General features: G+C 43.6%; 1 protein-coding gene across 1 annotated transcript in view; it reads right to left on the bottom strand.

Moving 5' to 3' along the window:
* Positions 1–640: 640 nt before the first annotated feature.
* The window catches only part of Snx4 (sorting nexin 4), a 54,724-nt gene continuing 29,992 nt past the window's right edge, over positions 641–25,372 (bottom strand). The window contains exons 7-14 of the mRNA XM_021651539.2: positions 19,914–19,986; positions 15,090–15,151; positions 12,958–13,023; positions 11,528–11,617; positions 9,235–9,334; positions 7,768–7,913; positions 5,576–5,690; positions 641–1,762 (exon numbers count right to left, since the gene is read on the bottom strand). Of these exons, the coding sequence (XP_021507214.1) occupies positions 1,715–1,762; positions 5,576–5,690; positions 7,768–7,913; positions 9,235–9,334; positions 11,528–11,617; positions 12,958–13,023; positions 15,090–15,151; positions 19,914–19,986 (700 nt within the window). The 3' untranslated portion in view covers positions 641–1,714. The remainder of the gene's footprint in view (positions 1,763–5,575; positions 5,691–7,767; positions 7,914–9,234; positions 9,335–11,527; positions 11,618–12,957; positions 13,024–15,089; positions 15,152–19,913; positions 19,987–25,372) is intronic.

The following is a 25,372-nucleotide window of genomic DNA, read 5'->3' as shown; positions in this document are numbered from 1 at the left end:
AGGAAGGCTTCACTGTAGCTCATGCTGCCTGCAACTATGTAGGCCAGGTGGCCTCAAGCCTGTGTTCCTTGCCCCCACCACTTGAGTGCATGGACCACTCTGTTCAAGCTTGTCCTCTATCTTTCTGTGGCATTAGGGACTGACACCAGGGCCTGACACATATGAAGCTGAGTACTCTCTTGAGCTACAACCCAAGCTCTAGGCTTGTGATTTTAACTATCATGCAGAAGGGTATTTTGTTAATAAATAGAGGTTAGAACACACAGGGGAAGAATTTGTATCCACACAGATAGCTTTGGCTTCTACCGGTTATCTTTTTAATAACCATGGCAAAGCTAGGCATGGTGGTCCATACATTTAACCCTAGCACTCATCTGCGTGGGAGAGACAGGTGGATGGATATCTGTGAGTCTAGCCAGGTCTACATAACCAATTCCAGGATTGGCCAGGGCTACATGAAACCCTGTCTCAAAAAGAACCAAACCAGAGCAAAACCATAACCAAAAATTTAAGTCTTTTCTAATTTCAGTATCTTATTTTTCAAAACACCATTAGTTCACTTTAAAACATAATATGGCATGTATACCTCCTTACACAAAATTAGGTATTTACATATATGGATCATCTTAAAATAAAAGAATCTGGAAACAAACACGACACTTCCTTTATTTACTGTATAAGTTTGGCAAACAGCACAAAAATCCAGCAACATTTTAAACATGTAAAAAAGTCAAATGTTAAACAGTACTGAGCATAGTTTGAAACATTAGAAATAATGAGTGCACAGCTAAGGCCCTGCTAGCTAGCAGAGTGACAGTGCTTGGCTTCTGAATGTGTACATGAAACACAAACTGAGACACAACAACATAATTTATCTTTACAAATACCACAGCCAGGCAATAGAAAAGCACACAAACGATGACGGTACCAGCCCACATGTGTTCACTATGCATGTCTTACACATGGAAATGCTCCATCTCGTACCCTGAAATGCCGTGTGCACAGGGCCAAGCAGAAGAACTTGCGGCTTGCTGCTGAGGTTAACAATTATTTGAGAATAATAATGCTCAATTAAAACTTCCTATACAGCGATTCCTAGATCAGAGTAATCTGAGAAGCTGAAACTTCATTGTTGGCAGTATAAAATTCTGATCAGTATCAAAATTTTGGTGAAACACAAACTGAAGGCATTTTCTAGTGTATACAGGTGGTACAGGGATCTAAGAACAGGGAAGAAAAACCTCAGATTTCACAACAAGTTTCTGCTGAGCTTTGTCAAACCAAACAGTTCAATTCTAAGGCAAGATAAAATAACCCTACAGCAGAAGTGGGTCCTAGAGCAGTCTTGTCTTGGGAAGAACTCCCCCACATGATAAGACTTGGAACAGTTGTCACTGAGAGGAACACATGGAAATTAACTAACATCCTGACGTCCAGTCACTGGTTCAGAAGCCTGACTAAGAATCTGTTGGTATCTCTTATTAAATTAATTTTTTGGAATCAGCACCAGTCCCCAAAACCTCAAAGTATAATATTTATTCTTCATTAAAATGTATTCTTTTGTGCTATATGAACACAACTATACCTAAGTTAAAGAAGGCTGATTTGTTCAATTTACCGTATACTCTTGTGTATATGATGTGGCAAATGAATTTCTTTTTATTTGTGCTTCGTTTCGGGGCACTTTGATTGAAGAGAAAGTCAGTTCACGGGATTACATCTTGCTAAAGCATTCCTTGGCATTGGTCCAGACTTGAATTCCCTGAAAACAAAAGAAACTTTATAATGTGATCCTATACAACAGACATATAGCCAACAGTGCACAGTGTCTGGGGCATGTCTTTTTTGGTTGTGTTTTGGAGACAGGGTTTCTCTGCGTAGCCCTGGCTGTCCTGGAACACACTTCATAGACCAGGCTGGCCTCAGACTCTAAGACCCCCCCTGCCTCTGCCTCCCGAGTGCTGGGGTTAAAGGTGTGTATGCAGCACTACACCCAGCATGACTGGGGCATCTGTAACACCCCTCTAACACCAGGAAGACTGAGGTGTCTCACACTCTTGTTCAATAGGGTCTTGAAATCTTGGCCAGGGCGGTAAATCAAGAGAAAGAAATAAAACGGACACAAATGGGACCAAAGAAGTCAGATTATCCCATCTGTAAGTGATATGGCCCTGTGCTTGCGACACTGCCAACCTAGGCTACACCGTTAGGACCTACCCTGAGAAAAGTAGATGAAAAGCAGGTGAGATGGCTGCCACACCCGCACACGTGTCTCCCTCCCAATAAGTAAGTTTTTTTGCTTTTTTTTTTTTACAGAAAAGAAAAAAAAAAAACATGACAGATCTCAGAACTGTTACAAAAGAAAAACTGTTACAAAACTACATGCGCACGTATAATGCAGTTTTATCTGAGGGAAAAAGAGGTATTTCCTAACTGGCTGTATCTACCAAAATATCCAAAAGGAGGCAGACTACAGTGTAACGGAGAAATATTTTTTAAAGGAATCTTGGCGGTGGTTGGGTGGACTTTTCCTTAGTTATGTTCTGAATCACTGAAATTTTCATTTTATCTGTGCTATTTTTATGATACTTACAATTTGTGAAGTACCTGAGAAACCCATTTTTAACTTGTTTGTTTTGAGACAGGGTCTTCTTCTGTAGACCTGGATGGCCAGAGACTCACTACATTGGCAAGGCTGGCCTCAAACTCAGAGACCTGTCTGCCGCCTCTGCCTCGGAAGTGTGAGAACTAAGGCGTGCACCGCCACTTCAGCCTGGGCTGGAGAGGTGCTGAGTGGTTAAGAGTGAGCCTCTGATCTTGCAGAGAGCCTGAGTGTGCTTCCCAAGCCCATATCCGGCTGCTCACAGCCACTACCTCCTGCTATGGGGGAGCACTCATGTGCACACATACCCGCACAGACACGTAACTAAAAGTAAAAATAAACGGGGCAGTGGTGGCACACACCTCTAATCCCAGCGCTCAGGAGGCAGAGGCAGGCGGCTCTCTGTGAGTTCGAGGTCAGCCTGGTCTACAGAATGAGTTCCAGGACAGCCAGGGCTACACAGAGAAACCCTGTCTTGAAAAACCAAAAACCAATAAAGAAATAAATAGAATAAAAATAAAAAGTAAGTCTTAAAAAAATTTTTTTAAAAAACCCCAAAGCTTTATCCAACTTGATTTGATAAATTAGGTTACTCACTATTAAAGGCTAAACCTGACCACTTTTTAGGATTAGTAAAGAGTAGTATTTACTTTTGTTTTGCTATGGAGACAGGGGCGGGGTTTATGTAGCCCAGTCTGCTAGTCTTGGATGCAGTATGTGGGAACTTCTGATCTTCCTGCTCAGATCCTCCCCAGTGCTGGGATTGTAGGGGCATCTGCATTGGTAGTTTATGTGGGGCTGGGATTGTAGGGTCATCTGCATTGGTAGTTGTAGTGGATTGTAGGGTCATCTGCATTGGTAGTTGTAGTGGATTGTAGGGGCATCTGCATTGGTAGTTGTAGTGGATTGTAGGGGCATCTGCATTGGTAGTTTATGTGGGGCTGGGATTGTAGGGGCATCTGCATTGGTAGTTTATGTGGGGCTGGGATTGTAGGGGCATCTGCATTGGTAGTTTATGTGGGGCTGGGATTGTAGGGACATCTGCATTGGTAGTTGTAGTGGATTGTAGGGGCATCTGCATTGGTAGTTTATGTGGGGCTGGGATTGTAGGGGCATCTGCATTGGTAGTTGTAGTGGATTGTAGGGGCATCTGCATTGGTAGTTTATGTGGGGCTGGGATTGTAGGGGCATCTGCATTGGTAGTTTATGTGGGGCTGGGATTGTAGGGGCATCTGCATTGGTAGTTTATGTGGGGCTGGGATTGTAGGGGCATCTGCATTGGTAGTTGTAGTGGATTGTAGGGGCATCTGCATTGGTAGTTGTAGTGGGGCTGGGATCGATCACTTAGCTCCATGTGTACTAGGCAACTGCCTGCTACTTACTTTAAAATGCTCTGTGGTTTGTGAGCTTTTGCTTTGTTTCATCACTTCTACAAGTCAGTCATCTAATTACAGCCAAGGAACTTGATTATAGTTTATCAACTATATGATATATCAACAATGACACTTTAGATAACTACCACCTCATAGTCATATTTACCCAAGAATAAACCAATGCTAATCTTAACTTTGGGCATTTAATTTTAAGTTTCTAAAGAAAAGACTGTTAGGCACCCAATGTGCTAACATCATGCTTGTAATCTTAACACCTGGGGAGTGGAGGCAGGTGTGAGAGTCTGAGATGAGCCTGTGCTGCACAGGGAGTTTCAGGCTAGCCTGGGCTACACAGTGAATGCAAGTCATGCCTAGGCTCTATAGTGAGTTCAAGACAGTTTGAGATACATGGCTCAATGCTGATACATGGCTCAGCAGCAGAGCTCAGGCTCTGCTTAGGCCCACCCCTGGGACTGGGAAAAAAGTTGTGTGTGGGTAGGTCTAAATAAGGTAAAAGTAATGTAAGAACTCTGTAAAGTTTTAAATATAAAAATCTACTACACGCATGCACGTACGCACGCACGCACTGGGATTGTCTGCTATCATTCTCGTGAAATAGAGGAACAGACACTGAACTCTTCCCTGTTCTAGAAGATGCACAAGAGCTGCCTGTGTGGTTTTAGTGGGTCTTCCCTCTAAGAAGGCTGGACGCGCAGGGCTGCCTTAGTTACTGCGCTCTACCCCACAGTAGTGCCAGAGGTACACACAGTGGGACAGGAGTCGGTAATGGCAGAGCACGAGGTGCACAGGTGAATCCTCGGCACCACAGGGCACACACACAAGCACACGGTGCCACCAGCTCTGGCCACACCAGCAGATCTCAGGTGAGGAGAAAGAAGTGAAGGAGCACATTCTATTCTGTTCTAAATGCTACCGCAGAAAGGTCTCCGGCTTCAAGGTTCATCTTTCACTACAGAGAGTGGCTAGATGGTGTCTGTAAAACTTAATTTAACACCAAACCACAACCCCAATTCCCTTCTAATACGTCTACTCTTTCTTGGAGCATCTAACAATTATGAGGAATGGTGTTTTAGGGTCCTGTTCAAGAACAGCATGTATGTGTCCAAAGTCACGTTGTGGTGTATACTTCTGAACACAAATTATAAACAGGCACAACCTTAGAGACACAGTAACTGACATTTGAGCTATAGGAATTCTTTCAAAATTAAGTTGTGGAATTAGGAAAAGTTAGTAAGAGAATTTACATAAACGGAGAAGCTCTTTCTTGCTCATTTATTTTTATTTATCTCTCTGTGTGGCACATACCTGCCACAGATTGTGTGGAGGTCAGAGGACAACTTGCAAGAGTTGGAGTGAGGTCTGTGGGAAGTGGGAATCAGATTTAAGACATGAGGTGTGAGAGCAGCTCTTTACCCACGGAGCATTCTCACGGGCCCTTTATTTTCTGACTGGGTTTTCACAAGCCTCAGGCTGAGGAAGACTTTACATTTCCGATTCTCCTGCCTGACCTCCTGCTTCATGCAGCACTCTACCCATTAAGCCACCTCTCTATGCAGCTGCGTCCTCCCAGGACCGGTACCTTTTTGCACATGCTGATCTGCATGACAGCATAGCTGATGAGGGCTTCCTTTAGGTCCCGGTTCTTTTGTTCTTTGAAGCGTTCGATATCAGCCCATGCATTTTTCACAAATTCTCTGAAATAAAACACACAGCCATGTTTGCTCTCACTTCAAGAGACTACACTACGCCCCCGGCCAGCCAGTTTGTATAGCCATTTTCTCCACACTGACACATCCTCCTACCACAGGAGGACAGAAGCTAACGCCACTTCTAAGGCTGTGCACAAGGAAAGACCTACAAGGCTCCTCCCTCCCTCGCAGGGTCACAGAGGCAATGAACAAACGCCAGGGAAAGCGCCATTTCCGTGGAGCTGTCTGCAAGCTGGGCAGGAGCCCTTGGGTGTGAGTGACAGGAGGCATCACTTGGGTTCCTATTAGTAACCCCAATGACCTCACTGGCTCCCCCAGCTGGGTTAACTGTGCCTTTGCTGTGTCACCTGTGCCCCAATTGGAGTAAACAGACACTTGCTCCCATCTCCACAGGTAAGTTGTGCCAGTCTTTTAAAATTGTCTATGCAGAAGAAAAGGTTATTGTTTTATAAGACAGTTATTTTTTTCTTTTCCTAAAATGTATGTGAAAGGAAAAAAGGAGGTATCTGAATACTCTACACATTAGTACTTTTGGCCACACAGCTCTATGTTCAAACAGATATGGATGTTTCCTTGACCATAGCCTTGCAAATGCCACAGAAACTGCCTGCCTTGTGCCACTGGAACATATATAATGATTATGAACCCTGATTAGTGTGTTCAAGATGTAAATGAACCTGGGGACTCATTTAAACCATTGGCTCAGCGGTTAAGAGCACAGGCTGCTCCTATGGAAGACTGGGGTTCAGTTCCCAGCACCCACATGACAGCTTACAACTGTCTGTAACCCCAGTTCCAGAGGATATGACACCCTCTTCTAGCTTTCATGGACACTAGGCATGTACATTATGCACACACATATGAAGCTAATTACTCATACACATAAAATAAAAATAAATTAAAAATAACAATCTGGATCTTGAGCTCTGACTTCTGGGCTCAGTGGCAGGTCCTTGGACACCAAGCTGCTAGGAAGGCTGAAGTGGAAGGGGAACTGGGCCCTGGGAGTTCACACAAGTTTGAGTAACACAGAGTGACTAAGCCCCCACCCTAACTAACTCAATGAATGAATGAATAATTCCTAAAGGGACCTTTTAATTACATTAATGAAAACTGCCTTTTGTTTGTTTGGTTGGTTTTTGGTTTTTTGAGACAGGCTTTCTCTGTCTAGCCTTCGCCGTCCTGGACTTGCTTTGTAGACCAGGCTCACAGAGATCTGCCTGCCTCTCCTCCCAGAGTATGGGGATTACAGGCAAGTGCCACTGTATTTTTAAAGAGTCCACAGTTTCAAAAATTAACAAAGTCACTTTAAAAAATCTCTCTCTCTTTCAAAACAGGGTTTCTCTGTTCTGGCTGTCTCTGAACACACTTTGTAGACCAGGCTGACCTCCAACTCAGAAATCTGCCCTGCCTCTGCCTCTGCCTCCCCAGTACTGGGATTAAAGGTGTGCACCACAATTCCTGGCTAAAACAATAGACTGTCTGTGTTAATCCACTTTCTCATTTAGAAGAACACAAACAGAAAAGGAAGGAGCCAAACGATGAGAGCAGATCCCCTGAGATCTGAATTTCCAGAAATATTTATGGAACAAGTATATTCCAAGCCTTAAAGTAAAATGTGAAGGGAGTACAGCCCTCACAGTTACAGACTCTGAAGGGCCCACAGCTTTCCAGAGACAGCCTCTGACCACCCCCTCACCCGGGACCAGCGGCACACGACGGAAGAACAAGTTCCATGCCGTGACAGTCTGGGAGGAGGGGAGGCTCACTGTGAAGTGGCACCTGTGCTGTGTTCTGTAGGATGCTCAGGCTTTGTTACGGGGGTTAAAGGAAGGGTTCAGAGAATGCACAAAGCATAAAAATCATAAGAAGCACCAGCACGTAAAATTATAGATCTGGTCCCCTTCCCCTCCCTCCCCTGGACTACATAGCATGGTAGAACATGGTTTCTGTCAGCTCCCCCTGTGCAGTGAACGCAGGTTCACCCAGTGAAAGTAGGAACTGTCAGAAACAAACACAGAATGCCTCCTGGCCAGCACTGTTAAGCCTCACAGCACTTTACCTGCCTTCCAGATTTTTACACTTCAGCTGCTGTTCCCCTTCATTTATCTGCTCTTCAAGCACCTTTACTCTGGCTTCTCTTTGCTCTGGAGTTTCTTGACCAAAGAGTTTGGTAGTCATCCCCTTCAATGAGAATGTTCTCACAGTCTAGAAGGAAACAGATACAGATGAACAGACGAGGTGTGGTGACTACAGAGCGGGACATTACCCAGTTGGAAGGAAAGAATTCCAGTATGCGCTACAACACAGGTGAGCCGGAGAGCCTCGTGATGAGTGATGACAGCCACAGGGACAAGCACTGTGTGACCCTACCTAAGTGGGGCATCTAGGGGCCAACCAGAGGCACAAAGTGGACTGTGACTTCCAGAGCCGGGGAGAAGACTGGAGCTTTCAACAGGAACAGTTTTAGTTTCAAAATATGCAAACGTTCTAAGGACTGGTTGCAAACAATGTGATTATACCTGACACTACTTGAAAATAGTAATTATGGTAGTGGAGACAGGGTCTGACTATGTACACCAGACTGGCCTCAAACTCAACAGAGACCGCCTGCCTCTGCCTCCCAGCGCTGGGATTAAAGGTGTGACACCACACTGACCCCCTGAAGAGTGCTTTTCAGACTGAAGCACTTGTATGTGACCAAGTAACTGAGAAGCAGCGTGCTCTGCTGCCTCTCTGTTTCCAGACCCCGCCTCTCCCTTCTTAGGAGGGATGGACTGATTCTGAGTGGGTAAGGCTTTCCGAAGTAAGGTAAGTCTTTAAAATGCTTTAATTTTTAACATATATGTGTGAGTATGCCCACGGGCATTCAGCTGCCCAAAGAAGCCAGAGGATGGCATCAGATCCCTCTGGAGCAGGAACCGAATGTGACTGTGAGCTACCTGACTCAAATGCTAGGAATCAAACACTCCTAACCACTGACTATTTTCCCAGCCCTTCAACTACAATTCCTATAAAACACCTTGTCCAATTAAGACAGGACTAACAGAAGCACAGTTTTGATGGCTGTTATCTTTTTATAACAAGAAACCAATCAAAAAGGGCAGGAGAGGTGGCTCAGAACATCTGCTGCTCTTTCAAAGGATCCAGGTTTGGTTCTTAGTACCCACATCAGAACGGTGGCTCACAACTGCCTGCAACTCCAGTCCTAAGGGATCCAACGCCCTCTTTTGACTTCTGCAGATACTGTGCTCAAGCAATGCGCGCGCGCGCGCACACACACGCACGCACACCACACGCACACCACACACACACACACACACACACGCACACACACACGCACACACACACGTCCTTTAAAAAAGACAAGGGAAGTCAAGACACTGTACTCTACACAGTGATTTTGTAGTCTGTACTAAACTAAAAAAATTGTACAGTTTCTCCCTCCTGGTTCTCCTGAGGCATAAGCATCTTATACATCACAACCGCACCCCCGCTGCAGCAGCACGGAAACCTAAAGGACACTCACCCCAGTGGCCAGCTCCTCACACTGCTGTTTTTTGGAAGCCAGGTCCTGAGCAGCCGTCTCCAAGTCATACTGCATAAGCTCGTGCTTCCTGCACACCGCCCTTGGGTGACCAACAACAGCCATTAAGAGTGTTTTTGGTTTTTTTTTCAAGCTTTTTAAACATATCAGACATGTTTTTAGGGGTCCAGGGAGAAACATTCATAATGTCTCTGTACGGTCAGGACTTATATGACCATAACTTTCAAGTTTAAAATATAGTAGTCCAACCCTGAAAATGAAATCTAGCAGAACCTAAGCATAAAACCTTTGCATATCCATAAGCAAAATATGGCTTATGTAATTATGTAAAAACTGAATAATTATGTAACACTACTATCAATTGTTTAGACTCCTTTTTTCTCAAACAGCCCCATTAAGCACAGTCAAAGCTGTCTTTGAATTTCAATGTCCCTTGCCTCTGCCTCCTGAGCTGCTAGCTTAGGGGTACATCCCATCGTGCCCAGCTCCAGAGCTCACCCTGGGTCTCACGTGGCAAGTGATATTCTTTGAAAGCATAAGATCACAGCGTCTTCCTTTTTATTCTAGAAATACCTTAGCCTAACAATGAACTACGATAACTGTAAAAACAATCCTACACTAAGTGGAAACAGTACCAGAACGCCCCAGAGCCTTGCTGTCCACATACAATCCACACACCAAAGTGTGTCCAACTTCCAGAACTCAGCTAGGCACGTAGAGCACACCCCTACACTGCTCCTGTTTATACCCTCACACTCAGCACAAACTGTGGACATTTTTCAAGTCAAAACATAGTAATCATTTTTATGACTTGTAGGAACTACAGAGAATGTCACTGTATTCAGCAACTTCCTTTTGCTACATAGCTTGAAAACATTTTGGTGAAACTTGCTTCTATACAAGCTTCTGCTCTGCCCACCTGCCACTGATTTAAGGCTGACAAGCTAAAGAATACAGCTCTTCTGTATTTCCGTGTGTGTGTGTGTGTGTGTGTGTGTGTTGGTATGTTCATGTTCACATGAGTGCAGATGCCTGCAGAGACCAGAGGCACTGGATCTCCTGGAGCTGGAGTTATAGTTAGTTACAAGTAGTTAGTTGTACTGTGAATTGAACTTGGTCCTCTGGGAAAGCAGTACAAACTCTAAACCACTGAACCAACTCTCCAACTACTCAAGAGAATTCTTTCTTTCTTTCTTCTCCCCATTTGAAAACAGAGTCTTATTATAATGTTGCCAAGGCCAGCTGGAAACTCACTCTGTAGACAAGGCTGGCCATGTCCTCACAGAGATCCCTCTGCCTCTGCCTCCTAGCACTGTGACTAAAGGTGTGCACGCCATGCTCAGCCTCCAACACAATTCTTATACTGCTTTTCAAAGTGACAGAAAAACTAACTGAAAGCTAACCCTTTCAGGAAAATGTCTTTCCTAATTTGAATTAAAAAAATAAAAAAAGCCAGGTGTGGTGATGCACACCTTGAATCCCTGTGCAGAGGCAGGAAGCAGGGGCAGGAGGATCTGTGTGAGTTCCAGGCCAGACTGGTCTACAGAGTGAGTTCCAAGACAGCCAGGGCTACAGAGAAACCCTGTCTCGAAAAACAACGAAACAAACAAAAAAATCAAAGAAGGAAAGAAAGAGTAGTAGCTTGAATGGGAATGCCCCTGTATGCTCATATAGAGTTGGTTAAAGTGTTTGGGAAGGATTAGGATGGGTGTCACGGGGGTGTGCTCCGAGGCTTCAAAAGCCCTTCTACTCCGGTTAGTTCCCTGGCTTTCTCTCTGCCTGCTGCTTGTGGATCAGAGATAAACTCTCAGCTACTGCTCCAGCGCCATGCTCCCACCATGGTGCTCATGGACCAACTTTACAAAACTGTAAGCACGCTCCCAGTTAAATGATCCCTTTTGTAAGCTGCCTTGGTCATGGGGTCTCTTCAGGGCAACGGAAGAGTAACTAAGACATGAAAGAGGGAGGGAGGCGAACATACTAGCATAAGCTCTTATCCAGTAAGTTTCTAGAGAGGATTCAGTTTGTCTCTGTAGGGCTCCATATTCTGCTTGTACTTTAGTCCCAGTCTTCAAACTGGTAAAAGCAGGAAGAAACAGACAGGACAGAAACACATAACAGGAAGCTCTTGTCAAGAAGATGCTTTAAGGGCGGAACTTGTCATTTTTATGCCTAACAAGGGAATACACTGGGCCTCGTTACAGGGTCTGACATAGAGAAATCACTTAGAAAGCAACTCTTGTGTACATCTGCAGGATTGTCATCAGATACTCACCGCAGTGCTTCTGCATAAAACAGATATTCCTTCAGCTGATCTGCATAGTGCTCTTCATCTTCCAAAATATCATCAATAGAAGATGCATAGCTGTGTAAGAAACAAGGCATCAGTAACTCCAGCTGAGTCAACAAGCATTAGTATTTTAAAGACATAACGGCTTACAAGCACCTATAATTCCACCTCCAGGGAATCCCACACCCTCCTGGTCACTGTGGTCACCTGAACATGAACACACACACACACACACACACACACACACACACACAAACACACACAGGACACACACAAAAAGATAATTCATTTAGACAAAATATTTTCTTACCTCTGAATAGCTTAAGCAGCATTAACAATGACTGTGCACTTACAATGTAAAAGTGAGGACTCGATATAGGTACACTGTGGCATGATTAATTCAAGCTAATTTACATACCCATTACCTGACATATCTTTTTCATGATGAGAACATTTAAAACTTTTTTCTCTTTTTATTACTGGTTTAAAAGAGCTATTTAAATATGGTAATTACATTTTTATTTATTTGGGGCGGTGCGCGTGAACCATGGGGCATGGTAGAAGACAGAACAACTTTCAGAGCTGGTCCTTTCCTTCAACGATGTGGGTCCTGGGGATCAAACTCAACTCATCAGACTTGGAAGCAAGGGCCTTCACCCCTGAACTACGCTATTAGCCTTAATGTCTTTTTCAATTAATTTTTTTCATCTGTTTTGATAGAAGCCTTCATATATACCTTATATATAAATTTATCTTCAAAAGATTTTTTTTTTTTTTTTTTGAGACAGGGCCTCATGTAGCTGTCCTCAAACTCCCTGTGCATTTGGGATGATCGTGGACTTTGGTTCCTCTGCCTCCACCTTCCCAGTGCCCAGATGTCAAGCGTGCCCACAGCTTTACATGGTGCTGGGGATTGAACCCACAGCCTTGTGCACACTAGACAATACCCTACTAGCTATGCTGTATCTCCAGCCCTGAAACAAGGTTAAGCACACACTTCAGTAGAATCAGGTACATGTGCGTTGCATTAACATCTCCAGAACTTTTCCACTTCTCCAATGGAGGAGGTACCTTATGCAGCATTAATGTCCATTAATTTAACATCAAGAGCTCTTTTTCGTTCCTGGGCATGGTGGTACACACCTTTAATAACAGCACTTGGGAGGCAGAGGCAGGCAGATCTCTCTAAGTTCTAGGCCAGGTCAGCCTGGTTTATATAGTGAGTTCCAGGATAGCCAGGACTATGTAGAGACTCTGTCTTTATTTAAAAAAACAAAAAACTCCTTTTCTATTATACTATCTCTTCATTATTCTCCTAAAAGCTACAATTTTAGTTTTACTATGTTGTATATAAATAATCTAAATTAAATTACTTTCATCACAGACACAGACGCATTAGTCTTTCAGTTACTCACACGTCCATGTGATGCCCGGCGCTCTGCAGTCCATCGCCCATTTCTTTCTCAATGGCACTCCATTCACTAGAAGAAAAGAAAGAACCAAAACACCATGAACTAGCTCTATGGGGTATTATTCAGTGGAGTCATTTACAAGACCATTTTCTAGCTAGGACCCACATTTTGGATTTAACTTTCTGTGATTCAGGCATATTGGTTTTCCCTTAAAATTTGATAATTAAAGGTAAGAACACAAACACACAAAGCTAGGGATATAGCTCAGTTGGTAACACCTGCCTACCTTGCTCCAAGTTTGCTCCTCAGTACCACAAAAACTAAACGTGGTAGCACATCTTGTAATCACAGCACTTCAGAGGCAGAAGTAGGAGGCTCAAGGTCATCTTTGACTACATGGAAAATTTAAGGCCAGCCTGGGCTATATGAGACTCTCAAAACAACAACAGCCAGGCAGTGGTGGTGCACACCTTTAAACCCAACACTTGAAAGGTTGAGGTAGATGGATCTGTCTACACGTAAGTTCCAGCACAGCCAGGGCTACATAAAGAACCAGCACAGCCAGGGCTACACAAAGAAACCCTGTATCAAAAAAAGACAAAACAAGATGAAGAAGAAATAAAGGAACCCCGCCCCCCCCCCCAAAAAAAAAGAAAATTCACAAAAGAAAGAAATGTAAATTCTAAATTCCAGCACTTGAGAGGCAGAGGCAGGTAGATCTTTGCAAGCTCTAGGCCAGCCTGGACTAACATAGTGAGTTCCAGGACAGCCAGGGCTACACAGTAAGACCCTGTCTCTAAAGGTCTAGGGTTGAGGCCCAGAACCCACATGGCAGCTCACAAATATCTGTAACTCTAGTTCCAGTGGAACTTCTGGCCTCCACAGACACTAGACACATATGTGGCACACACATACACGCAGGCAAAACACCCCTAATAAAAGTGTAAAACAAAACAAAACAAAAACAATTTAAATAACTAAAACATGCAAGTCATTTACACATACATACATACACCACACTACCAGTTTGGTACTGAGGACTGAACCCAGGGTCTCAAAGAACTAGACAATTGTTCTACCCGAGCTATACTTCCAGCCCTCACACAAGTATTCTAGTCACCGAAGTACCACAAAACAGACATTCATCTTGTCAAAGCCCTAATAAATTATGAAATATTAAAAAGAAAGAATGAAAAAGTATTTTATTAGCCAACAGTTTCCAGTGATTCTCCCCAGGCCATCAACAGAGACAGCAAAAGGCTTTGTGCCCCTTCAGTCAGGAGTTTCACAATTTTACACAATTTTCTCACCACTTTTTTGTTTGCAGATGGCTTTAAAATAAAAGTGTTTGAAAAGTGAAAGCGGGCTGGGCTCGGTGGTGCATGACTGTAATCCCAGCAGAGGCAGGTGGATCTCTGTGAGTTCGAGGCCAGGCTGGTCTACAGACTAAGTTCCAGGATAGCCAAGGCTACACAGAGAAATCTTGTCTCAGAAAAAATAAAAGAAATGAAAGTGAAAGCCATTATAGGACATCAGTGAATACTGTTTTGCAGGGCACAGTGAAATATGACTGGAAGTCTCAATACCTGAGAGACAGAGATAGGTGGATTGTTCACGGTCTGACATAAGCCTGGGTTACAATATAAGGAGTTCCAGGCCAGCTACAGCTACAAGAGTAAGCCCTGTTCCCAAACCATGGGGATCAGTGAACAGAGTGCTTGCCACCTTACCACATAAGCCCAAGGACCAGAGTGTGGACAGGCAGCACCCACATGTATGTGACAACGTGGGTGACCCAGCACTTGGGAGGAAGGAACAGACGACTCCAGAGCAAGCTAGACTAATCCAAACTAGTGAGCCCCAGATTCAATGCAGAGTACCTGCCTCAATGATAAGGTGGAAAGCCATCAAAAGATAGCCATTGTTAACTTCTGACCTCTGACCTCCACACACACACACACACACACACACACACACCTCAACATGTGCACCTACTCACATTTGAACAGACATAAACACACAGATAATTTAAAGAAAATGTACTCTCCTGACTCACACATTATAAGCATTTAAAAATACTGTTTTTAAGCTGAAAACTAATTAGAGCTAAATGTTTAAGTTTGTATGATACCTACCTAAAAACTCTCCCATAATTTCCATGTACTTTATAAACACCATAGAGTCGATCTGCTACTCTCTGAAATATTTAATAGAAATTGAGATTAGGTTTAAGTCATGTACAGATTACTTTCTGAAAATCATATACATTTTTTAAGAGATGGAAAACACCCAATAATCATGCTTAGTACAGTAAAGCAAGAAAATACGGAAATGGAAAATTCTCTCCGAAACCATATCAAACACTGAGTGCCCTGCACCTTTCCTTCGTGTCACTGCCAGCAGAGAAGCAGCACTCTGCCCAGCATGCTGGCACAGCGGCAGTAACAGCGCACAGACAGCTGTATAAGCTCAGTCTGCAAGCCTTTCTTGGAGCTTTTCCAGGCTTACAACGCTATAGAAAGCATCTCGGAGAGGCAACCTTTCCCACCGTATGCAGTAGAGAAGAGGGCACTGGAGCCCCTGGAACTAGAGTGACAGGCGGTTATCAGCCATCCTGTGGGTGCTGGTAACAAACCTGGGTATTCCACAACAGCAAGCGCTGCTGACCTAAGCCATCGCTCCAGGCTGTTTCCGGAGAAGGTGTGCCACAGAAGAAAGCTGACAGCGCCACCCTGACTATCCTCCTCTCCTCTGCTGGGAAGCTAAGACTCAGAAGTGGTTACCCTGGAAAAGGAGTCTGACGTGCTCTTGGATGGCGGGCACACACAGCTGTTTCTCCTGTGTTTCTCCTCAAAGACTCTGAGACCATTTAAAATTCCTAGCTGGACCTGGTGGCACCCACCTCTAATTCCAGCACGAGAAGGGCAGAGGCAAGGGCATCTCTGTGAGTTCAAGGATAGCCTGGTCTACAATGTGGGGCCTAAGCCAGCTATGTCTACACAGTGAGAACCTGCCTCAAGAAAGTAAAAAGACTCCTGATACAAGCGGTTTCCAGAGGAGCTGTGCATGATTCTCTCCTGTCACCCTTTCTGACTAAGCAGCAAACACCAGACATTACCATATATATAAACCATTTATAAACTATGCAATAAATATTAAATATGGTATCAGTAACTGTAATTTTCACCCTTAGAATGTTAGCAAAGTAAACTTATGTTTTTAGAATATTAACAAGGTTTTATTAAAAAATGTGATATTTATTTGTGTGTATTGTATCTTGCCTGCATGTATGTCTGTGCATCACATGTATGTGGTATACAAGAGGGCACTGGATCCCCTGGAACTAGAGCTACCGGTGGTTATGAGCCATTGTGTGGGTGACCTGAGCCATCTCTCCAGCCCCGTGAGTGCAGTTGTCACAGAGTTGTGAAACTACATTAGCACACTCCAAAGCTTTATAATCTGTCTTTCAGCAATAAGGACATGAACTCCATCAGGTGACTCTGTACCAACCAGGGCGACTCACCCAGTGCCAGTTTTCTTCCACCTTTGTCCATATAGATCTGTAGGAGGCGAAGAGCATGGGCTCCTGAGGCAGGTTTATGGTCTCATTCTGGATCTCCATATTTATGTACGGGAGGTATTAAATCTTATTAACTTCATCTGTCTGTTTCTTGTTGTGTGAAATGGGAACAAAAAACTACCCTTACAGGGTCATTAAGTGAGGCTATCCTAACACGCTCTAGCATCACGGTACACAAACAACAGTCAGGAAAGCTCAGTGGTAGTTTTATTTTATTTTATTTTGTGAACTTTAGCTCACAAAACAAAAATGACCTTTCTGGGCTCTCATTACCACAAGGCACACACTCATCCTTATAACAAGAGTTAGTACCTACTGTTATGGGCAAGTCCCAGTTCCCAGTTTTAGAAAACAAAGTCTGAAAGGTTACAGTATTTGCCTGGTGCGAACAACAGAGAACAGTTTTAAACTCGACCTTTTCTGGTTCTAAGGTCACCTGCTCTGCTTAAGTGAATCTGTTTGACTTGTGTATTTAACTCATTCCTACCTGTGATATAACCTTTACCTTTTCCCCAACAGAAAAGATAATACCTGTACCTGTACTTTTATCTGTTTATACCTTCCCACCTGTCAATCTTTTTTTTTTTTCTTCTGGTTAGTTTTGTTTTTGTTTTTTCAAGACAGGGTTTCTCTGTGTAGCCTTGGCTATTCTGGAACTTGCTCTGTAGACTACGCTGGCCTCAGACTCACGAGATGCAGCTGAATGCTGGGACTAAAGGTGTGTGCCACCAAAAACCTGGCTTTACCACCTGTCTTAAACAGTGTCTAAGCCAGTGTTTCTCAGCCTTCCTAATGCTGCAACTGAAGCTCCTTATGTTGTGGTGACCAATAATCATAAAATTATTTTCGTTGCTACTTCATAACTGTATTTTGCTACTGTTATGAATCACAGTGTAAATATTTTTGGAGACAGAGGCTTGTCCAAGGGGTTGTGACCCACATATTGAGAACTGCTGATCTAAGCCATCTTCTACAGATGACACCAGCATTAGGAAAAGACGGGTGAGTGATTTTTCAAGCCTACGTTCCCGTGGGCCTTTAACCTTCCATCCTTATGTCATGTCACTCTGCTGGTGCTGTCCGTATCTAACGACCTTTATCCTAGTTTCAGAATACCATCTTAAAATGCAAGTTAATCAGAAGGTATCACATGGCTCCACTGATAAAGTCAGAACTTCAATTGACTCAAACTCAATGTGTGGAATTTCAAGGTAACGAAAGATCTAGAAATTTCACCTCACCAACCCAAAGTCCTTTCTAATATTCAGTTCTTTCTCCCAAGTAGTGGGATAACAGGAACAGCTACCCACTCCAGTTTGGCGTTCTTTACTTAGCACTTTATGGATACTTAAGGAGTCTATTATGGTTTGGTAGTTTCTATTATGACTTTGTGTGTTGGAATCTTGGTCTTCACTAAAGTGTGTAATTTTAAAGAGGTGAGGCCTAGTAAGAAATATTTCGATCACTGAGGACATAACTCTGGAAGAATTTATTAATCATGGGGCCCCAGCAAATGCCAGTTGAGAACCGAATGTTAAAGACTTAGCAAGATGGGCCCCTCCCGATCTTCTGGCTTCCTGGGGTCTCTACTTTTAACACTCACACATGTTCACACCACGACGCCATCCAGCAGGGGTAACTCAGCCAGAGGGACCTTCCCAGAGACTGGACCTATAAAACTATGAGCCGCAAAGCCTCTTCTCTTTACAAAGGTAAAGGTATTTTATTATACGATCAGAAAACAGTAATACAGAGGACGAATGGACTAACATCTCGGCAGACTCAAGGCAAGGTTTCCTTCCTTTGGTCAGCCTTCCTCCCATTCCTGTGTGTGGTGTGTTAGTATGATGTACACACATGTACAGTGCACATATATGAGAAAGCCAGAAAAGCACAGAGTGCCTTCTGTCCCTCTCTACCTTACTCTCACCGAACCTGAAGCTCATTGTTTTGTCTAGGTTAGCTCACCAGTGTGCTCCCAAGACCTGTCTGTCTCCGCCCCTCCTCAATGCTGGCTCTATCTGGCTTCTATGAGGATGCTAAGATTCAAACTCACGTCCTCTTGCTTGCAATCAGGCGCTTTTACACTGCACTATCTCCACAACCCGTGTGTGTGTGTGTGTGTGTGTGTGTGTGTGTGCGCGCGTGTGTGTATTTGTGTGTGTGTTGACACAGAAATCAAGGCCTTGTACATGTTGATCATGTACTTTACTACGGACATACATCTCCCAGTCCTATTTTTCTTCTATACTATTATGGAGAAATGCAGAGAGTGTAGAAAAGGGAAGTTCAGTGGTATTGTACTTGCCTAGCATTCATGAGGCCCTGTGTTGAACCCCGAGACTGGGACAAAGAATACAGAGAACTGCAGAGATGCCTCTACAGTTATGAGCACTGGCTGCTTTTTCAGAAGACCAGGGTTCAGTTCCCAGCACCCACACGGAGGCTTAAAACCATCTGTAACTCCAGTTCTAGGGGACTCAACACATGAAAAAAAAAAATAAAAATATATCTTAAAAAAAAAAAAAAGTATGGAAAGCGAGAGCGTATCTCTATTTCTCAAGGAGAGCAGAAGAGTGTACATGGACTTTCCGGCACCCAGCCTCAGTCATCATTACACAGTCAACCTAGTTTCCATGAAAACTGCCCCCACGTTCTCTTCATTGGTGGGCTCTTGTATTCAATGTATCTCAGGAGGATTTCAGCCAACATATGATATGACCCTAGACCTGGTGACCCTGTCTTAGGTTCTAACGTTTCCTCTGGGAAGACTAGATGACAAATTTCAAGGTACTCTATTTACTGAAAAATAGTTTCCATATATGCATTACAACCAATTACATGTCCAAGTACAATGACTGTTCCTCGTCCTCTTAGTCATGGCAGTATCTTAAGTAAGTGGATTCAGTAGAATTCAGGAGCACAGACACAAAACAAGGTGTGGGGTTATATGCAACGGGCAAGGGGAGGCAGGAGGGCCGTTGTGTTCAAGCAAACCTGGGCTGTAGAGAAAGACCCTATCTTTCTTGAACAGACGACAGACACAAGATGTCCTAATATCCATAAACTATCCTACAATGCTTCAAAAAACCTCCAAGACTGAGGAATTATTCTATGGAGTCTAAAATCCTACATTATTTACATTCCAGTCTGAAGTGACAGGCTTTTGGATAAGATGTCAAGTCAACTACACCATTACACACCAGGAGAAAAATAATGGGCTCAAACCCTTCAAACTGATTCTAAGAGAAACAGCTTCCCACCTCTCTTAAAGGCACTATATTTCAATGTAAAATCCATCACCCATCATAAGTTCCGCCCACTGCTTAGAAGCATGGTGATGCTTTCCTTGGGAATGTCATTCTGGATCACTTACAGCTCTGACTCGAAGGAGATGAGAGATCACAGACTGTAGCTCATCACTGTAGTGCTTCAGCTCAGTAAATCTCCTGAAACAGGAAACAAAGTATCACTTAGGAAAGCAAGCAGTCAGAGTCTGCATACCAAATGGCAATTACTGAGAATAATGAAACTCATTCTAGTCAACCAGATCCTATCTCCGAACATTACAAACTAATTTAAGTAGAAAAATACTCTAAACAGCATCAAATATGTACATATTCTGAAAGCCAAGGAAAGATGCAAACTTCTTAATCTACATCATGGGATTAAGGTAGATAAAATCTGTGGGTATTGAAAACTATTTTAAAAACAAAACCAAAAAAGAGGAAAAAAATTTATGGTGCTGAAAAATATATATACTGCAACTCAAATAGCAGTCTCTAATATTCTTCATGATTTTCAGTAACCTTTGCTTCCCATTCTCCACAAAGACCCAAAGCTTTACTCAATAAAGACATTAAGATATTTTAAAAAATAGATGTGTATACTTTATCTTATGTGAATTTGATATACCACTTGCACCCTCAGTATCCACGGAGGTCAGAGGGGACATCAGATGCCTTGGAACTGGAACTACATGCGATTGCAAACCATCATGTGGGTGCTGGGAATCAAAGCTGGGTCCCTCTGAAAGAGCAGCAAGCGTTCTAAACCACTGAACCATCTTTCCAGCCTGACACCAAAATTCTAATGTCACTCTCCACATAGATAACAGAAGCCAGTCGGTGGGAGGGACCTTACTTTCACTTCTGCCAATCAATTTAAAGCTTTCTCAAATCTAATCATTTCATTATTTTCCTTAGAACCGGTTTCCATCCTATGCTCTAGATTCTTCACCTCATCTTATTTCCCAACTTCTTTTTTTAAATTAATTTATTTATTTTTAAAATGTAGGAGTGCTCTGTGTACTTGGTATACATGCCAAAAGAGGGCGTCAGATCCCTTTAGAGATGGTAGTGAGCCATGTGTTGCTGGGAATTGAACTCAGGGCCTCTAGAAGAGTGGTCAGTGTCCTTAACTGCTAAGCCACCTCACTAGCCCTTCCCAACTAACTTCTTTTTACCAGTTAACCCATTTTACTCTCTAGTCACCCTTTAAGTTTCTCCTGTAATATTCACTTTCTTCACCCATAGCTAAGTGTGTGAAGAAGTCTTGAAATGTCTGTTAAAAACACCCACTGAAGCCGGGCGTGGTGATGCATGTCTGTTCTAAGTTCAGCACTCTGGGGGGCAGAGGCAGGCAGATCTCTGTGAGTTTGAGGTCAGCCTGGTCTTCAAAGCGAGTCCAAACAGCCAAGGCTACACAAAGAAGCCCTGTCTCAGGAAGAAAGAAAGAAAATAAAGACAGAAAGAGAAAGAGAAACAGAGAAAGAAAGAAAATAGAAAGAAAGAAGGAAAAAAGGAAAGAAAGAAAAGAAAGCAAGCTACTGAGAGGGACTGGGGAGATGACTCAGTAGGTAAAAAAGCTTTCCAAAAAAGCAAAAGGACCTGAGTTCAAATCCCCAGCACCCACATAAAAGACAGGAATGGCCTTCATGTCTGTAGCTCAAGCAATTGTAAGGGTGGATCCTGGTAGCTCACTGCCCAGTTAGACTACCCAAATGGTGAGCTTTAGACTCAATGAGAGAGACTGCCTCAAAATGAATGAATGAATAAATGAATGAATGAATGAATGAATGAATGAATGAGGTGAGCAGCAATAGAGGAAGACCAAAGTCCTCTTCTGGAACCTGAACATATTCACATGTACACATATAACACACACACCAACACTCTCTCTCTCTCTCTCTCTCTCTCTCTCTCTCTCTCTCTCTCGATCTGGACATAATGGCTTACAGTTGTGATCCCTCAGCTCCTGGGCAGCTGCATACATACATTCACATATGCCATCCACACACACACACACACACACACACACACACACACACACACACGCATCTATACAGACATATTGAGCTCTGGACATGACGGCTTACGTTTATAATCCGTCAGCTCTTGGGGGGCTAAGATGCGTGGTTCACTGTGAATCTGAGGCCAGCCTGGACTACAGACTAAGGTCCTGTTTTTAAAACAACAACACGAAAAAACCCAAGCCCAAGCCACCACTGAGGTCCCTCACTGGGAGAGGAGTGCGGGTGCCACACACAGAGGTCCACTGGCACTCGGGTCTGGTTAGAACACGCTCACCCCTGGATTTCAGATGCCGGTTACCCTCAGGTTACACTCTGGAAAGGCTCATGGTGCAAGTCCTACATTCTCAGCCATTTTCTCATGAATCTTCAATAAATCCATTCATTCCACGGCTTGTTCATACAGCTTTATGTTTATGACCACGAATGACATACCACCACATTCCAAATTCCCCCCTCTAACACAGAACTCTTCTAGAACCCCCACCTGTACCACCCCGAATAGCAAAGCCAAAGCGTGACCTACTTCTCCCTACATCACCCCTAACACGCCCATGCTCCAACAACAGCCTTACAGAGTGGATCCCGAGGGCTCTCGGAATTTTGTCCTCACCCCCTCACCCTAACCCTCTGCTATACACCCAGCCTGTCTGTTCTCCTTCTAAATGTTACCCACGCCTGTTCACACTCATCTGGCCTTTCTGCCAGTGCCTTAGGTCAATATGAGCACCCTGTCTCTCACCTGGAATTCTCTTACTGCCTGGCTGCTCTACCACACCCCCACACTAACCTACTGCCCACTCTACTTGGACAGTCTTTCTAAAGCCGAAACCTACACAATTACCCTGCTTTTAAGGAGGTTTTTTTCTGGCTAAGATAGCCATTGATTAAAACAAATAAACAAACAAAAAACCAAGAACTAAATTTTTTAAAAGATGTTGGTGTGTGGGCGCGCGCATGCACACAAGCAAAAGACAAAGAAAGAGGTCACAATTGTTGAATCCTTTAACCCAGGACCTCTGGAGAGCACTAACCACTCTTAGCTGCTGAGCCATCTCTCCAACCCCAAAGCCTAATAACTTCTTTAACACAGATTTAATACCCAGAGCTCCTGCACACAGTTACTATGGCTCATCTACTCAGAAGCTGCAGGCCAGCCGTGGGAATCCACCACTGACTAAACAGCCTCCACTACTCTCAGTCCTCAAGGCAGTGCTTCTCACGTAAGAAATAATTCAGGCATTAAAGGGCCACAAGCATGAGTCAACCCCTGCTGGAAAGAGATGCTTACAGCCCTAGAGAGAGGAAGGAAATGGACTCTATAATTTTGCTTACATTTGTAGAATAAAAAAACCTAAAGACTTTAGAGATATCAAACTCTGGGGAAGAGAGTGAGAGTGGACAGAGAGGGACAGAGTGAGACTCTTCATTTTACACCCCTCCACGTGCAGCAATCGACACATGTACCTGAAACCTTATTCGAGTAGAGTATACAGTCAATTTTTAGATGTCTAAATTTAATTTTATATGTATATATGTATATATATATATATATTTGTTATGTATACAATGTTCTGCCTGCATGTACACCTGCACGCCAGAGGAGGGCACTAGATCTCTTTATAGATGGTTGTGAGCCACCATGTGGGTGCTGGGAATTGAACTCAGGACTTCTGGAAGAGCATCCAGTGCTCCTAACCTCTGAGCCATCTCTCCAGCTCCCTAAATTTAGTTGTTTTTTTTTTAAAAAAAGCACTATCCTAAACTGCTTTCTTTATTCAGAGTCAATGTTTAGCAAGTACTGTTTTCTGGTAGAAGTTAATAATTGTACCTAAGTGTTAGTTGGTACATGTCGGGAGTAAATCATTAAGCCCTGTCAGTCCTTGATCAAATCGCATTTATTTGTATTTTTGGTTTTTGAGACATGGTCTCCCTATATAGCCCTGGCTGGCCTGAACACTTATGCTGGATTAAAGGTATACTATGTATAGCCTTAATCAAATCTTGTGCTAGGGACTAGGAGTCAAAAACCCTTTACAACTAGTTCCTATAGGAACTCTAGGCCTGATTCCCTAAAGGCATTTCCTTTTAGAACAGGCTTAATTATAAACTTTTACTGTCACACTTGGTTATGAGAAATTTCAGAAGAAAATAAACAGTTAAAGGTGCAGTCCACCTAAGTGAACCAGAGTGAAGGCGTAAGGTTAATGTGTGATTCAAACGCTGATTTCTGTACCCCCATATCCTGTTACACTCCTTGTTCTGAGAATGTCCTGTCTCAATGTTGTGTAAATACTGCTCCCTAATCCTTCTCTGGTATGCCAATAAAGCAGCTTCCAGCCAATCGCTGAGCAGGGATGAGAACCAGGACAGACTTCCTGCCAGCCAGGGGAGGAGGGGTTAGAGGAGGAAGTGGGGGATTCAGCCACAGGAGAGGTCTACTGACTGCGGAAGAGGAGCTTAGCAAAGAAATCTACAAAGTGCCAAGTATCTCTGGGATGTACGCTGGGAGGAAACCAAATTAGCTTAGAGGGTTAAGAATAAGAGTATTAATGCCTCGGTTATTATGTTGTAAAGCTTGTTATTAAACAGATATAAAGGAGTCAATTGTGATAGCTGGGTTAAGAGAGAAACTGAGAAACAAACACAGTTATGTAAAAATAACTTTAACATCAGAGGTCCTAACATGCCCAGTGACAGACTGCCCGTCTGAGGAACAGAATGGCATGCTTTCTTTTAAATGGCAGGTGGGCAAGGAGAGAACAGCTCCCCATGGGATCAATCATATCAGCAGCCAGAGTTAAGATTCTAGCCATCCACAGCAGTGGTCAGAACAAAGCCTGCATCTTCAAGGAAACAGGAAGGCACAATGATGAAAGCGGAAGAACCCATCAAGCCTTAGTATGTAAGAAATGGAGGCATGGATTCCAGAAATGAGGTCTAGATGCTTTGTCAAAGTCAAAATCCTTTTAGCATTGCATGAGAAGGATGCAATAAGGCCTGTCTTATACCCTAAGTGACATAGTATTGTTAGAGATTAAAGAAGTATACATAGCTGGGTGGCGGTGGCACACGCCTTTCATCCAAGGGGGGCCTGTGAGGCCAAGGAGGTGGAGCTCTGAGTTCAAGGTCAGCCTGGTCTACAGGGTTTTTCCAGGACAGCCAGGGCTACACAAAGAAACCCTGGGGGGAGGGGGAGAAGGCATGCCAGAATGCCATTCTCAGTAACCATTTTCAATGCCTGAACCAGAGCCAAGTGAAAACACAGATTCTCAGAGCCTGTGCGCCTGGGTTTCTACATCAGTGCAACCCACCTCATCTTGTATTCCTTTCTAAATAATCCCAGTCATTACAGCCCCACACTGCCTTTCATCTTCCCTGTTTCTACATTCACTCAGCTTGTAGTCACTGCATCCTTCTCCACCAGCACAGGTACCTCCCCACCAAGCAACTCTCAGTCATTATTCAAAACTCAACAAAACATCAAAATTACCTCCCCACAGGCTTTTTCTGAATGTTTCTCT

This window comes from Meriones unguiculatus, chromosome 17 (genome assembly GCF_030254825.1).
Source record: "Meriones unguiculatus strain TT.TT164.6M chromosome 17, Bangor_MerUng_6.1, whole genome shotgun sequence".
Classification (NCBI taxonomy): Eukaryota; Metazoa; Chordata; class Mammalia; order Rodentia; family Muridae; genus Meriones; species Meriones unguiculatus.
This window is presented reverse-complemented; position numbering and strand designations above follow the sequence as displayed.